This window comes from Hylobates moloch, unplaced genomic scaffold (genome assembly GCF_009828535.3).
Source record: "Hylobates moloch isolate HMO894 unplaced genomic scaffold, HMol_V3 SCAFFOLD_10, whole genome shotgun sequence".
Taxonomy (NCBI): Eukaryota; Metazoa; Chordata; class Mammalia; order Primates; family Hylobatidae; genus Hylobates; species Hylobates moloch.
Window position 1 is genome coordinate 29,113,837 of NW_026652285.1, and position 14,986 is coordinate 29,128,822.

General features: G+C 48.0%; 1 protein-coding gene across 5 annotated transcripts in view; it reads right to left on the reverse strand.

Moving 5' to 3' along the window:
* Positions 1 to 11,183: 11,183 nt before the first annotated feature.
* LOC116474986 (leucine-rich repeat-containing protein 37A2-like) overlaps positions 11,184 to 14,986 on the reverse strand; it is a 42,639-nt gene continuing 38,836 nt past the window's right edge. For 3 of the 5 annotated variants that reach the window (XM_058446079.1, XM_058446078.1, XM_032163932.3), the window contains 4 exons: positions 13,780 to 13,829; positions 12,020 to 12,074; positions 11,805 to 11,941; positions 11,185 to 11,695 (listed from right to left, as the gene is read on the reverse strand). In XM_058446079.1, coding sequence (XP_058302062.1) covers positions 11,629 to 11,695; positions 11,805 to 11,941; positions 12,020 to 12,074; positions 13,780 to 13,829 — 309 coding nt within the window. In that variant the 3' untranslated portion in view covers positions 11,185 to 11,628. Of the gene's footprint in view, positions 11,696 to 11,804; positions 11,942 to 12,019; positions 12,075 to 13,779; positions 13,830 to 14,986 lie in introns of all 5 variants that reach the window. The other 2 variants (XM_058446080.1, XM_058446081.1) reach the window with 2 other exon arrangements.

The window sequence follows — 14,986 nt, forward strand, 5'->3', positions numbered from 1 at the left end:
TAAAATACACTCTGACGATGGCTGCTTTCCCCAAGGGTGCCTCATGCTCTCTCCTTTTCTTTCAGTGCCATCTGCCATTATCATGCCCTCGTTCTCTTCCAGTGCTCTGGCGGAGCAGGTGGGGCCCATGCTCGCAGTGCCCTCTCCAAGTTCTGTCCTCCATGTGCTCAAGTTATCCCCTAAACTTGTCACATGTGGTCATCCTGAACTTTGCTAAACTGCTTCCTGGGTTGGGGCCTTTATTTCCTGGCTCCCTTCTCTTCTTGCTTAATTTCCCCTCCCTTTGCTGCAGCACATACTCAGTTAAGAATCCCTTTCTAACATTAAAAAAAGAAAAAGAGAATAGTTCTTGGACCTCCTCATGATAGAAGTTATATCTTTAGGACGGGCGTGGTGGCTCATGTGTGTAATCCCAGCAGTTTGGGAGGCCGAGGCAGGTGGATCACCTGAGCTCAGGAGTTCAAGACCAGCCTGAGCAACATGGTAAAACCCTATCTCTACAAAAAGTACAAAAATTAGGCAGGTGTGGTTGCATGTACCTGCAATCCCAGCTACTCAGGAAGCTGAGGGAGGAGAATCTCTTGAACCCAGGAGGTGGAGGTTGCAATGAGCTCTGATCATGCCACTGCACTCCAGCCTGGGTGACAGAGTGAGACCCTGTCTCAAAAAAAAGAAAAAAAAGTTGTATCTTTAATATCCATTAACTGAAAAATAAAAATAAAAATAAGGACCAAAAATTACCATGCGGACACACGTGCTTTTAAATGAATTTGTATGTTATCCACCACAGTAACATCTATGAACTTGTGAAAAACTGTTACTGGTTTAGGCTTAAGGGTTTGCTAGCTTCAATGTTCAATGGGTGGGCGCGGTGGCTCACACTTTGGGAGGCGGCCAAGGCAGGCAGATCACTTAGTCCATGAGTTGGAGACCAGCCTGAGCCACATAGCGAAACCCTATCTCTACAAAAAATTTAAAAATTAGCTGTGCGTGGTCACGCGCACCTGTAGTCCCAGATATTGGAGGACGGTGGGGGGTGGCGCTGAGGCAGGAGGACCACTTGAGGCCAGAAAGAAGGTCAAGGCTGCAGTGAGCCGAGGCTGAGTCACTGCACTCCAGCCTGGGTGGCACAGCAAAACTCTGTCAAAAAACAAAACAAAACCAACCAAACAAACAAGAACCAAAGTTGGATGCAGTGGCTGACATCTGTAATCCCAACAATTCGGAAGGCTCAGGCAGGAGGATTGCTTGAGGCCAGGAGTTCAAGACCAGCCTGGGCAACATAGTGAGACCCTCGCCTCTGAAAAAATTAAGTATTAATAAAAACAAACCCTAGTAGCTTCAGTCTTTGATTCTCCATCCCTCATTTCATCCCTTTGTCTTCTGGTAATAGAATTTCCTTCTTGTTTTTCTTTTGGGATGTGCCACCTTCGCTCCCTGGGATTCTGCTGGGATTGAGTTACCGCGTTCCAGGCTCAAGCGATCCTCCCACCTCAGCCTCCCAAGTCGCTAAGACCACAGGCACATGCCACCATGCCTGGCTAATGTTTTGTATTTTCTGTAGAGCTGGGGTTTTGCCATGTTGCCCAGGAATTTTTCCTTTAATGTTCTCCTGCTACTTACTAATTCACTTTGTCACCCTGTGAGCTCATAAGAGCAGAGAGATAGCAACAGGAGCTAAAAAACTCTAAGCTGTGAAAAAATATTAAATATGAAATCATGATAGCTATTAGCTTAATTTGTTTTAAGCAAATTGCAAAGTAATTTTTTGGGAATCAGTGTCCCACTGCAGTGATGACATATGGGGATTCCTAATTCCCAGTATGTTTTTAAAATAATTTGTAAACACCTAATACAAACACATGATGTGAAATTCAAGAGGTACAAAAGGGCATACAGCCCTGCACCCTCCCAGTTTCCCTCCCCGAAGGCCACCACCATTACCAGTTTCTTGTGTGTGCTTCCAGAGGTATTCTTGTCCAACAGAACTTCAATGATGAAAACAGTTACCTGTGCTGCCCAGTTTGGTAGCCATTAGCCACACGGGGCAGTTGAGCACTTGATATGTGGCTAGTGTGTCTTAGGAGCTGACTTTAAAAAAAAATTTTTTTTTTTTTAAAGACTCAGTGTTTTGCTCTGTTTACCAGACTGGACTGCAGCGGTGTGTGAACATGGCCTCAAACTCCTGTTTATTTATTTTTTGAGACACGGCCTCACTCTGTTGTCCAGGCTGGAGTGCAGTGGTGCAGTCATAGCTCACTGCAACCTTGACCTCCTGGGCTCAAAAAATCCTCCCACCTCAGCCTCCTAAGTTGCTGGGATTACAGATGCATGCCACCATGTTTGGCTGATTTTTACAATTTTAAATTTTTTGCCTGGGCGCAGTGGCTCATGCCTGTAATCTCAGCACTTTGGGAGGCTGAGGCGGGCAGATCACCTGAGGTCAGGAGTTCGAGACCAGCCTGGCCAACATGGCAAAAACTTGTCTCTACCAAAAATACAAAAATTTGCTGGGTATGGTGGTGCGTGCCTGTAGTCCAGCTACTTGGAGGCTGAAGCACGAGAATCACTTGAACCCAGGAGGCAGATGTTGTAATAAGCTGAGACTGCGCCACTGCACTCCAGCCTGGGTGACAGAGCGAGACCCGTCTCAAATAAATAAATAAATAAATAAATAAATAAATAAACAAATTTTTTGTAGAAAAGGGGTTTCACTATGTTGCCCAGGGTGGTCTTGAACTATTGGCCTCAAGCTATCTTCCCACCTTGGCCTCCCAAAGTGCTGGGATTACAGGCATGAGCCACGAGGCCCACCTAAATTTATATGTAAATAGCCATATGTGGCTAGTGGCTACTGTATCAGACCTCACAGTTCTGTACAGATAATGCACAGCACAGAGTAGCATACTATACACGCCCTACTAAATCTTGCTTTGCTCCCTTAACAGCACCTATGCATCTTGGAGATAGATTGCCCCAGTCTGCCTCATTTTTAAAAACTGCTGCATAATATCCTCTTGTAATCCACAAAGGCAATCCCAGACCCAGCCTGGAGAGCCATGGGTCATCACTTTTTACAACAAGCTCTAAAATCTTCCACATATACCATAACCAAGGCACTTCAAAACAACCCTAGGTTCCTCATGCCTCTACTTCTATCAGCCTGGGCCTGACATAGTTGGACATCGAATAGTCACTTTTGGGGGCTGGCGAAAATAATTTGCCATGAGTGACTGCCCTAAAAGATACTCTCCACCCACGTGGCCCATGCCTGGCATTCACTAGTGCTAGTGGCATTCTTTAAGGTTGCTCATATCTCTAAGTGGTTCTCCTTTAAAGAGCAAAGTCTCCTGGGAAAGGTGGTCATTAAGCAGAACATCTGGGGCTGATCTTGCTTTTGCCCTGTTGAGAGGGGCCAAGGGACTTGGTAGAGCAGCAGGTGCTCTGACGGTGAACCTCATTGTTTTTAAAATTATTTTTAAGAGGCCAGGTGCGTTGGCTCACACCTGTAGTCCCAGGACTTTGAGGAGCAGAGGCAGGAGGATCATTTGAGTCCAGGAGTTCAAGATTAGACTGAGCAACATGGGGAGACCTCATCTCTACAAAAAATTTAAAAGAAAATTAATTGGGCATGGTGGCCCGAGCCTGTGGTCCCCGCTACTCGGGAGGCTGAGGTGGGAGGATCACCTGAGCCCAGGAGGTTGAGACTTGCAGTGAGCTGAGTTCACACCACTGTACTCGAGCCTTGATGACAGAATGAGACTGTCTCAAAAAAAAAAAAAAAAAATTGTCCTTAAGTCCATGTGGACCCCTGACTAGGTTTGTGCCCTAGACAGCCTTCCTCTGAGGGCAATTCAGGTGGTGAGACTCCAGCTTTAAATGGCCTCTAGAGAAATTTCACTAACCTGCCTTGGTGTTTGACTCTGTATAACCCCTTTCTTCTGGAGGTCCCTTTGGGTGGCAGTAGATACGGGATTTGGTGTCTGACAGATCTCGGGACAGATCCCAGCTCCAAATGGCAGAGTCTCTACAGATTACAAGCCAAATACTTAGCACTATGTGCTGATCTTCAGGAAGTCAGTCTATATTTCATAACAAGTCACATGGGGATAATGAAGGAATGGCCTAAAATGCTCTCAGTAATATTCCTGAGTCATCCCTCAGGGCTGGGCTTGGTGTTACGCATGGCGGGGAAGGGAGCAGAGCTGTGTGCAGAGGAAGATGCAGTTCGTGCCTTGTCAGGGTCCCTGACCTGATGGCGACGACCCATGGTGGAGTCTTCATAGTGACAGACACCACTGTAAAAGCAGACCCAGGCTGTGCAACCCCCAAAGCAGGCCTCCTCACTCACCGGGATAGATAGACTATTGGCCCTACCTGCACCCACCGCTTGCCATGGTTTTGTTGTGGGTGGAGGGTACTTTCCTGCCCCCTGGCTTTGGGTTTGCCCACGTGGCTTGCTCTGGCCGTGGAATGAAGCAGAAACGAAAGGCTGCCAGTTCCGAGCCCACGTCTCAAGTCGCCTTAGGTGGTTCCGCGGGCCCCGTGCTGTTCCACCTTCACCCAGAAGGCCTTCTCTGGTGCAGCCACTGCTTCTTCAGCCTCGGCCCAAAAGGAACGGAGGAGCCCCCCTGGCCGATCCGCAGGCCTGCAGGGAGCCACAGAGCGCAGCGGCCGGCCCAGCGTTCAAGCCCAAGCACAGGGCTGCGAGAACCTTGTTCCAGCCGCCGTTTAGGATGGTTGATTAGGACGCGTTGCCGTGGCGGTAGCTCACCAATCCAATGCGTGCACCCGCTCCTTTATTAGGCTATAGGGCCAGTGGCTCCCACAGGGACCTGATACAATAGTGCGTTAAATAAGGAGCTTATTGAGCTCTCATGTTGTAAGCCAGCGGAGAAGTCCAGGACTAGTGTGGGGGCTCCGGCGGGGGCTGTGGCCCCATCCGCATGGAGCCTCCCCATAGTTCACAGGTCTCAGTCTTCCGAGCCTTCAACCCTGCGAGCCCGAACAGTCCACAGGGCGGCGCCAGACCCTCTTTCGAACGCCATCCTCTAAAGCCTAGGCTCCAACCGGCTCCACTCCTTCAGGCTCAGGATTTTCACTCTTCTCGAATGGGGGTGGCCCTCCCCCAATATTCTGAGTCGCAACAGCATCTCCCTCCCACCAGGACCTCAGAGCCAGAGCTGGGCGAGAGGCCCTGACCTCTGGGGTAGGGTGGCAGCGTCCCTGTGAAGGTGCGGTCCTGCCTCCCATCCCCAGGCGCCCGGCCTCTCCCACCCTCAGCGCCCTGCTCACCTCCAGCTGAAGACACGAGGGCACCTCTGCTTCCTCCCTGCCCTCTCTGCAGTACCGCCGAGTGAGCATAAAAGGGTTTCATATAGGCTTTGCCGGGCGTGGAGACTCCCACCTGTAATCCCAGTAACTTGAGAGACCAAGGCGGGAGGATCACTTGAGGCCAGGAGTTCAAAACCATCCTGGGCAACAAAGTGAGGCCTGTCTCTGGGAAAAAAAAAAAAAAAAAGAATAAAAGAGGTCGCTTCTTCTGGGAGATTGATGTAGGGGAGTGTGAGTTAGAAGGGAGGCATCGAGGATCAGTCATTTAAAGCAGCATCCAAGGATGTTCAAGGCTAGAGATCCACAGGCGTATTTTCAGAAACTGAATCTCCTGGCGGGGCACAGTGACTCATGACTGTAATCCCAGCACTTTGGGAGGCCAAGGTGAGCGGATCACTTGAGGTCAGGAGTTCAAGACTAGCCTGGTCAACATGGTGAAACCGTTTTTAGAAAAAAATAAAAATTGGCTGGGCATGACAGTGGGCACCGGTAATCCCAGCTATTCGGGAGGCTGAGGCAGGAGAATCACTTGAACCCAGAAGGCAGAGGTTGCAGTCAACTGAGATCACACTACTGCACTCCAGCCTGGGTGACAGAGTGAGACTGTCTCCAAAAAAAAAAAAAAAAGACCCCAAAACCCAAAACAAGCCAGGCGCGGTAGCTCGCACCTGTAATCCCAGCCCTTTGGGAGGCCAGGGCGGGTGGATTACCTGAGGTGAGGAGTTCGAGACCAGCCTGACCAACATGGTGAAACCCTGTCTCTACTAAAAATACAAAAATTAGCCGGGCATGGTGGTGCATGCCTGTAACCCCAGCTACTAGAGAGGCTGAGGCAGGAGACTTGCTTGAACCCAGGAGGCAGAGGATGCTATGAGCTGAGATCGTGCCATTGCATTCCAGACTGAGCAACAAGAGCAAAACTCCATCTCAAAAGAAAAAAAAAAGAAGAAGAAAAAACAAACAAAACTCTTGAATTTCCCTGTGGATACCTTTTCTCTGGCAGCCTTTTTCAATGAGGGCTATGTTTTCTCCAATACTATATGGCCTGCAGACCGCTCAGCTTTCATTCCAGTGAAAACATTCCAGAAAAAAACTCTGAATCAATCCCAGGTGTTTCTCCAATCAACTCAGGGCATGATTGTGTGTCACCTGCTGCCCAGCTAGAATGACACCTCTCCAGGCCTCTGACTTAGCTAGGTCTCCACCATGTGACTCCACCCTAGACTCCCGCCTTCTTCTTTCGCAAAGCCTCGGACACGAAAACACCCACCAAAAGTGAGTAGGGTGCCAGGACACCTCCAATTATAAGTGGGGCTGTCCAGCACTCCTGGACGTGGAGGTGTGATGCAGAGTGGTGGCTGCTCGTGACACTCATTTCACCCCTTTCTGTGCAGGTGCCAGAAGCCCAGGAAGCACACATCAAGGCTCCCTTGCCAGCGGGGTGCTGCCAATAAAATGTAGTCACGTGGAATTTGGAATGTGGAAAGGAGGTAGAAGTCATCCTTTCCTCCCCCGTAGCAGCAGGCGTGCAGGCTCTGGTGGTCAGCTGGACTCCATACTCCCCCACCAGTCACCAGCCTGGGGACTGTGGGGCTGCAAGGACCTCAGCAGCGGTTTCCCAAGTTTCCTGACTTCTTCCGTCCTCTGGAAATCAGCTGTGGTAAAGTAGCTTGAAAGCCAGTTGTGCAACCCCCTCCCCCCAACCTTCACCACCTCTAGCCCCTCCAATGATAAGCACTAATTGCCTATATACAACCCCTTTTGTTGGAAATATCTCAAGTAATTTCTGTTTTCCTATCTGGGGTAGTGGAACATAAGAAGAAATATACATTTGGTCTCTGCCCACAGTTCCTAACACAAAGCTCCTAAAACCCTTGGAAACTCCTGAATGATGGTGGTGCTGGGCATTGTCTTCCTTTCTTAAAAAATTTATCATTTTTCTTTTCTCCCAGGGGTTTTTTCCTTTTTAAACTTTTCTTTTAGGTTAGGGGGTACATATGCACGTTCGTTATATAGCTAAACTTGTGTTACGGAGGTTTGTTGTACAGATTATTTCGTCACCCAGGTACTAAGCCTAGTACCCAACAGTTTTTTCTGCTCTCCCTCCTCCCACCCTCCACCCTCAGATAGGGCCTAGTGTATGTTGTTCCCTTCTTTGTGTTTATGAGTTCTCATCATTTTGCTCCCACTTATAAGAACATGCAGTGTTTGGTTTTCTGTTCCTGTCTTAGTTTGCTGAGGATAATGGCCTCCAGCTCCATCCGTGCTCCTGTGAAAGACATGATCTCGCTGTTTTTTATGGTTGCACATCTTTTGTTCTAACATTTGGTCCTTAAACCTGGCTCCTGACACAGAGCTCCTAAATCCCTTGGAATTTTCTGGGTGATAGAAGCGTCCTTTGTTCTCATGAGGTGGCTCTCGGTGGGCTCCTTATTTGGGGACTGGTCACGAAAAAGACCTAACTATGGTTGGAAGCGTTGTGCTGTCAGCCCCATTCCCCATCCTCTGGGGTGGGGAGTGGAGCTGGAGCTCGATCATGCCTACGTGACAAAGCCTCCATAATAATCCTTAAAAGACAGGACTTGGAGAGCTTCTGGGTTGGCGAACACATCCCTGTTCTGGGAGGGTGGTGCACCCCAACTCCCCAAGGACACTTCCAGACCTCCCCCTGTGTATCTCTTCATCTGGCTGTTCATTTGTGTCCTTTAAGATATCCTTTGTAATAAATCAGCAATAGTAAGAAAACTGTTTTCCTGGGTTCCATGAGCTGTTCTAGCAAATGTTCAAACCTGAGGAGGGAGTTGTGGGGACCTCCAATTTATAGCCAGTTGGTCAGATGCATAGGCGATGCTTGGCCTTGCACCTGGGGTCTAACGTGGGGGTGGTCCTGACTGAGCCCTTAACCTGTGGAGTCTGGTGCTCACTCTGCTTAGCGCTTCTCTGCCTTTGTAGTGTCCTGTCTAGAAGCCTTTCCTTCCTCTTGTCAGCTCAGAAAACTTTTCTTCCACTTCCCTTCTTCTAAGCCATCCCTTACATCTACTCCTTTCCAGCCCACCAAGAGCAGAACCACGGCTGGCTCCACTGCCACCATGCCATTCCACACTGTCTCCTCAGGATGTATTCAGATGTCCAGCCCTCCCCCAAGTCTAGGAGCCCTTTGAGGAAAGGGATGCTGGCCTAGTCAACTCTTTCCCAGCACCAGGTACAGTGTCTGGCACATTCCATCTTGTTCATGGACTCTTCCCCAGGCAGCCTGACCTTCCCTCCTCTGAACTGCTGCATTTCTTGTCTGCATCATGTTTGCCCTAATCAGATATCACCTTATTTCCATCTTTTAAAAAATGCTTTATTTCTCTGGCAGGCTTCATTGGAATCACAATTCTCATTCATTTAGTAACTGTTGGCCTTGTATCCACCTCTCTCTGGCACTCAGGTCTCACTTAAGAGCTGGCCGTCTGAGCTGTGATTTGCGATCAGTGAGATGGAGACAGAGGCAGCCCTAGGCAGTCATGTTTTGTTCCACCTGACACTGGGTGCCACTCCCCCTCCCAGGCTACAGGCGGGCATGGGCACCAGCCTGGGAGAGACAGCTCATCCATACTCTGGCCCAGCAGAAACTCTGAGCTTAGACAAAACTGCTCAATTGAGGACAAACTGGGCAAAGTAGAATCTTACTTTGGGAGTTTTTAGAAATATGGTGGGGTGGCATTTGGGAAAAATAAGAATTGCAGCTGGGCATGATGGTACACACCTGTAGACCCCCAGCTACTCTGGAGGCTGAGGTAGGAGGATCTTTGGAGCCCAAGAGCTTGAGGCAGCAGTGAGCTATGAATGCACCACTATACTCCAGCCTGGGTGACAGATCAAGACCCTGTCTGAAAAAAAAAAAGTACACATTTGAGATACATAAAATTTTCTTGTTATATAAAAACATTATAAGCATCAAAATGTGAAATTGTGTAAAGATGCCAAAATAGGAATCTGGAGGTGCTTGGAATCCAGAGTTTGGGAGCCCAGCAGTGCAAGGATCTCTAGTCTTGGCTTTTTTTTTTTTTTTTTTTTGAGATGGAATGTCGCTCTGTTGCCCAGGCTGGTGTGCAGTGGCCCATTATGAGCTCACTGCAACCTCCGCCTCCCAGGTTCAAGCAATTCTCCCTCCCTCAGCTTCCTGAGTAACTGGAATTACAGGCGTGCATCACCACCCCCAGCTAATTTTTGTATTTTTTAGTAGAGACAGGGTTTTGCCATGTTGGCCGGGGTGGTCTTGAACTCCTGCCTCAGGTGGTCCACCTACCTCAGCCTCCCAAAGTGCTGGGATTACAAGCATGAGCCACTGCACCCGGCCTTGTCTTGGCTTCTTGTCAGCTCCCTGCTTATGTCCAACACTCACCCCTATTAGAGCTGGTGTGGGGAGCTTCTGTCCTGGTGACTTAACAGTGTAATTAAAGTGCTTAGCACTGTACCTGTACCACAGCTGGTGCCAATAACAGCAGCTGCAATCATCCTCACCATCCACATGTTATTGTTATATTAACTCTTTGATGGCAACCCTGGCTTATCCCCCCATCTCCCTATGCCCTACAGCAGGGCAGTGGAATGGTTAAGAGGCTTTGAAGTCTAACAGTGCTGGCTTAAAACCCTACTTTGTCATTTTGGATGTGTGGCTTTGGACACTTTGGGCAGGTCACCTACGTTCTTCGAGCCCTGTATCCTTATCTGTCAGATGATTTTTTTTTTTTTTTTTGAGACGGAGTCTCATTCTCTTGCCCAGGCTGGAGTGCAGTGGCTTGATCTTGGCTCACTGCAAGCTCCACCTCCCGTGTTCACACCATCCTCCTGCCTCAGCTTCCTGAGTAGCTGGGACTACAGGCTCCTGCCACCACACCCGGCTAATTTTTTTGTATTTTTAGTAGAGACGGGGTTTCACCGTGTTAGCCAGGATGGTCTCGATCTCCTGACCTCATGATCCGCCCGCCTCGGCTTCCCAAAGTGTCAGATGATTTTAACAACTATGCTTCCATGAATTGCTGGGCTAAATGATATGACTGTAAAATGCCTAACCCAGGGTTTACATCGAGTAAGCAAATTGTAAATGGTAGCTGCTGCTCTGCCTATGATTATTTAGTCTTGTGCTTTAAACTCAAATATTTGTTGGCCCACTGAAGTCACCACACAGAGAAAGATGCTTTTCATTCTCAGTAAAGAACTTCGGGAGATAACTGGGGCAGGCAGCAAGAGAACAGGTGTCTTATGTCCAGCATTAGCAAACTCATCGGAACTGATGGGCAGCTCACTTTGCTTAGAACCTGCACCAGCACACACACGGGGCTGCTTCCCAGTCACACTGCTCCTGGGAAGGTAGGGGGGCTGCTGTTCTGCAGTTAGCGCCGTTCTTTACCTCCTATTACCGAACTGCCAGAGTTCATTTGTGTTCAATTAGGTAGATTACCAATTCTTGTTCATTCCGATTTTCTTTTGTTCCCTAATGTGTTTAACGTTCACTAACCTACCAAATGTGATTTATTAGTGACTTTTTCTTTGAAGATGGAGTGGAGGAATCCTGACGCCTTCTGCAACATTCTGCTGCTGTTATGGAACAGTACAGTTACGGATGTGCATCAGCGGGGGATGGGGAAAGGCTAGGGCAGTACATGTGAATGGAGAGGTAGCCCCACCAGTATGTTTTCTGAAATACAGTCCCGCAGAGGGCTTGGGAAATTACTGTTCTCACACGCTCTTGGGAAATTACTGTTCTCACACGCTCTTCTGGACCCTACCCCTCCAGCACCTCCCTGCTATCCAAGGGTTGGGATTTTTAAAAAGAAAAACAAATAAAAAACAATGTGAATCTTTTGTCATCTTGTAAGGGTGAAAAGCCCCCTACCAAGTCTGGATGAACATTCATGCATGTGCTTGAGGGCTTGGGAAAAAGGCAGGGCTTGGCCCCACAGTGCAGGTAGGCCCAGTGATCCTATGATAGGGGCCAGGAGATGGGAGGTCCCCTGTGGGCAGGAGTTCAAGTATGTGGGATTATATGACTGGTGCTTGATGAACCAAGGGAGAGGGCACCAAAAACAATGGTATTTAATTGCAAAATCTCCACCCCCTGAGGATATGTTTTCAGGTCTGGGTGACTAATTAGACTGAGAAACAAGGGAGGGAACGATGGCCCTGTGCTTCCTCTGCCCACTGCCTCTGGATGCATGGACCGCCGGCTTCACTCCTGCTTTTCCTTCTGATGGCCTTTGTTGTTTATGCTACGTATTTTTGCAGGAGGCCTGAGGTGGGCTGGGGTCAGTCTGTGTTCTCCTGTGACAGGGCTTCACTCTCCTCCTCTTTCTCTGCTGGGGTTTCGCTGTCCCTGGGATAAGAATAACAATGCCAAGGTTTTGATTCTTGAAAGGAGCAATTAAGCTTCTCACCCCCCCCCCCCCATTTTAGATGGGAACTGTGAGGGCTCCGTCATTTACCCAGGGTCCCAGTTGAGGATCTCGTCCTCAGGAGATGACTCGGACAGCTTCCTTGCGTGATTATTTACTCTTGCGGCACTGAGAGGTTTGTACATATCTTTAAGCCAGAGCGGCTGTCGGAATGAGGAAAGTCCATCCTAGAAGACAGAAAGGGAAATATTAATTTTGCATGTCCTCTGCTTTCCCTGGCCACAGCAATGAATCCTCCAATGTACCTGACTCTCCCTTTGCGAAGAGCATCTCTTCCGTGGCAGAAATCTGAAAATGCCCCTGGGGAGACACATGCACAAGACAGTGAGTGGTGCAGCCCTTTCCCACGTATCTCACAATGTACTTCTCTGGTCTTATTAGGACTAAATGAGTATCTCAGTCCATAATCACAGTGAGAAGAACCACCACAGACCACATACCTGGGGTCTTGAAAATAATTCCATGCATGTGGGACTTTCAGAAGCTCTCCATGTCTGTCCAGAAGGGCCCCACAATATACTGGGGGGACTTTGTATGTGGCTCAGCACGGAGCAGGGGCAGGATGTTCAGTCCCACTCACCCCCTTGGCCAAGTGCCCTTGTGCAGTGAACAAACTGCACAACCATGCTGGGCAGAAGCATTTTATATCAGTCCCCTTCGGACTTAGTCTCACAGGCATCATTTGATGGGGGGTGGGAGATGAAGTGGTTCTTCCTTTTCTAGATACTTTATTCTATAAGTTGGATCACCTCAAGCAAATGCCTGAGTGCAGCTAGCCAAGTTCTCTATCTCACAGTCTTCATACGGCTGGCTGTCACTGATGAGTGAGTGAGCTGTGAAATCAGCTTAAAGCACAACATGTTCTTTTTGAATGTGAATAAAATAGGAAAATGCAGAGTGCATTGTGTGACCATGGGGCAAGACACTCTCCCTTTCTCTTTCTCAGTTTTCCTGTCATAAAAGGACAAACTACTGTCTAAGCTCTCCATAGTTAAAATTCTTTTTTTTTTTTTTATTTGAGACAGTTTTGCTCTTGTTCCCCAGGCTGGAGTGCAATGGTGCTATCTTGGCTCCCTGCAACCTGCGCCTCCTGGGTTCAAGCAGTTCTCCTGCCTCAGCCTCCCAAGTAGCTGGGATTACAGGCCTGCGCCACCACGCCCAGCTAATTTAGTATTTTTAGTAGAGATGGGGTTTCACCATGTTGGTCAGGCTGGTCACGAGCTCCTAACCTCAAGTGATCCCAAAGTGCTGTGATTACAGGTGTGAGCCATCCTGCCTGGCCTTTCTGGTTAAAATTCTGTGAGGTTTGCATAAAAGGAATAGAGTGGGGACCCAAAAACAAGTAAGATGAGAAAATAGTGTTTCCTCAGTTCTAGGATCCAGGGAAAAAAAAAGAAATAAATAAAAAAGAGAAAGTACTGTTTCCTGCCACTTAAGAGGAAGGACTCACATATCCTACCTTCCATCAGCCTTGAAGGAGACGAGTGCCCTCTCTCTCACACCCGGTGGCCTTCCCTTCCCCTTTCCCAGAGCCTCCAAGAAGGCCCCTGGCCTGGCCTGATGCCCACCATCAGCAGCAACAGGCACCAAAACCTTTCTCCTTCCTATCCCTCCCCACCTCCTGAAAGGGCTGGGGACAGCAGGTGTGTCCTTGTTAGTTCCATCCAGCTCAGCTTTGGCTGGGGAGCTAATTTCACTGGAGCCAGGCTAAGCATTAGGGTAAGTAAGTATTTGTCCTGTCTTGGGTAGTTCCCTCACTGAAAAATGAGGGTAGAGTTCTAAGCCCTCCTCTAATTCTAAAATTCTAATTAAAACTTTGCGAGACTAGTGGTGGTGCATGCCTGTAACCCCAGCTACTCGGGAGGCTGAGGCAGGAGAATCGCTTGAACCTGGGAAGTGGAGGTTGCCGTGAGCCGGGATCGTGTCATTGCACTCCAGCCTGGCAACAAGAGGGAAACTTCGTCTCAAAAGAAAAGAAAAAAAAAATCACCAGACTAATATTTACCTTGAGAATCCTTCTTTATCTTCTTGTGGTGGCCTTCGGTGACAACAAATCTGTTTTAGAAGAAAACACAATTAAGATTATCTATGACAATAACCACCATCTCCAAATCTGTATTGATTCCTTTTATTCATTATAAGTCTCATCTACCTGATGAGGTAACTTTTTTGAAGACAGGAATTGTATGCTGTGTAACACTGCTTTGATTCTTCCATAGTTCAGTCATCCTTGCTATCTTGCGGGGGACTGGTTCTAGGATACCGCCCCCACACCATACCAGAATCTGTGGATGCTCAATCCCTTACATATAATGCTATAGTATTTGCTTATAACCAACACACATCCCCCCTATACTTTATTTACTTAGCGACAGGATTGCCCTCTGTTACTCAGGCTGGAGTGCGGTGTCACGATCACAGCTCACTGTAGCCTCAACCTCCTGGGCTCCAGTGACCCGCCCACCTCAGCCTCTTGAGTAGCTGGGACTACAGGTGCATACCACCACACCTGGCTATTTTTTTTTTTTTAAATTTTTAATAAAGACAAGCTCTCACTATGCTGCCCAGGTTAGCCTCCCAATGTGTTGGGATTACAAGCATGAGCCACCATGCCTGGCCCCATGTAATTTAAGTCATCACTAATAAAATGTATACATATTGTACAGTGGTGACAGTTGTTATATTTTACTTTCTATTTGCATTTTTATTGTTTTTTTTTCTTCAAATATTCAGCCTGATCTAGTTGAATCTGAAGATGTGGACCTGCTGATGAAGAGGGCTGACTGTATCTAACTTAGGGTCTTGCATGCAGCTGACACTTAATACATTTTATTGACTGTTTTAGATAACATTCAACAGATAATTCCTAATAAAAACTCTTAAAAGTAGGAGAAAAAGGAAACCTGAGTTCCTCCTCTGAAGTGGCAGGAAAACCAGCCTGGGCAACATAGCAAGGCCTTGTCTCTACAAACAAATTTTTTAAATTAGCTGCCTGCCTGTAGTCCCAGCCACTCAGGAAGCTGAGGCAGGAGGATCCCTGAAGCCCAGGAGTTTGATGTTACAGTGAGCTAGATCACACCATTGCTCTCCAGCCTGGGTGACAACAAGGCCCTGAGAAGGAAAAAAATAAGGAAAGGAAAAAGGAAAGGGGAAAGGAAGGAAAGAATAGAAGTATTGTAAAGGAAAAGACAAAACTATCATTATTTGCATAT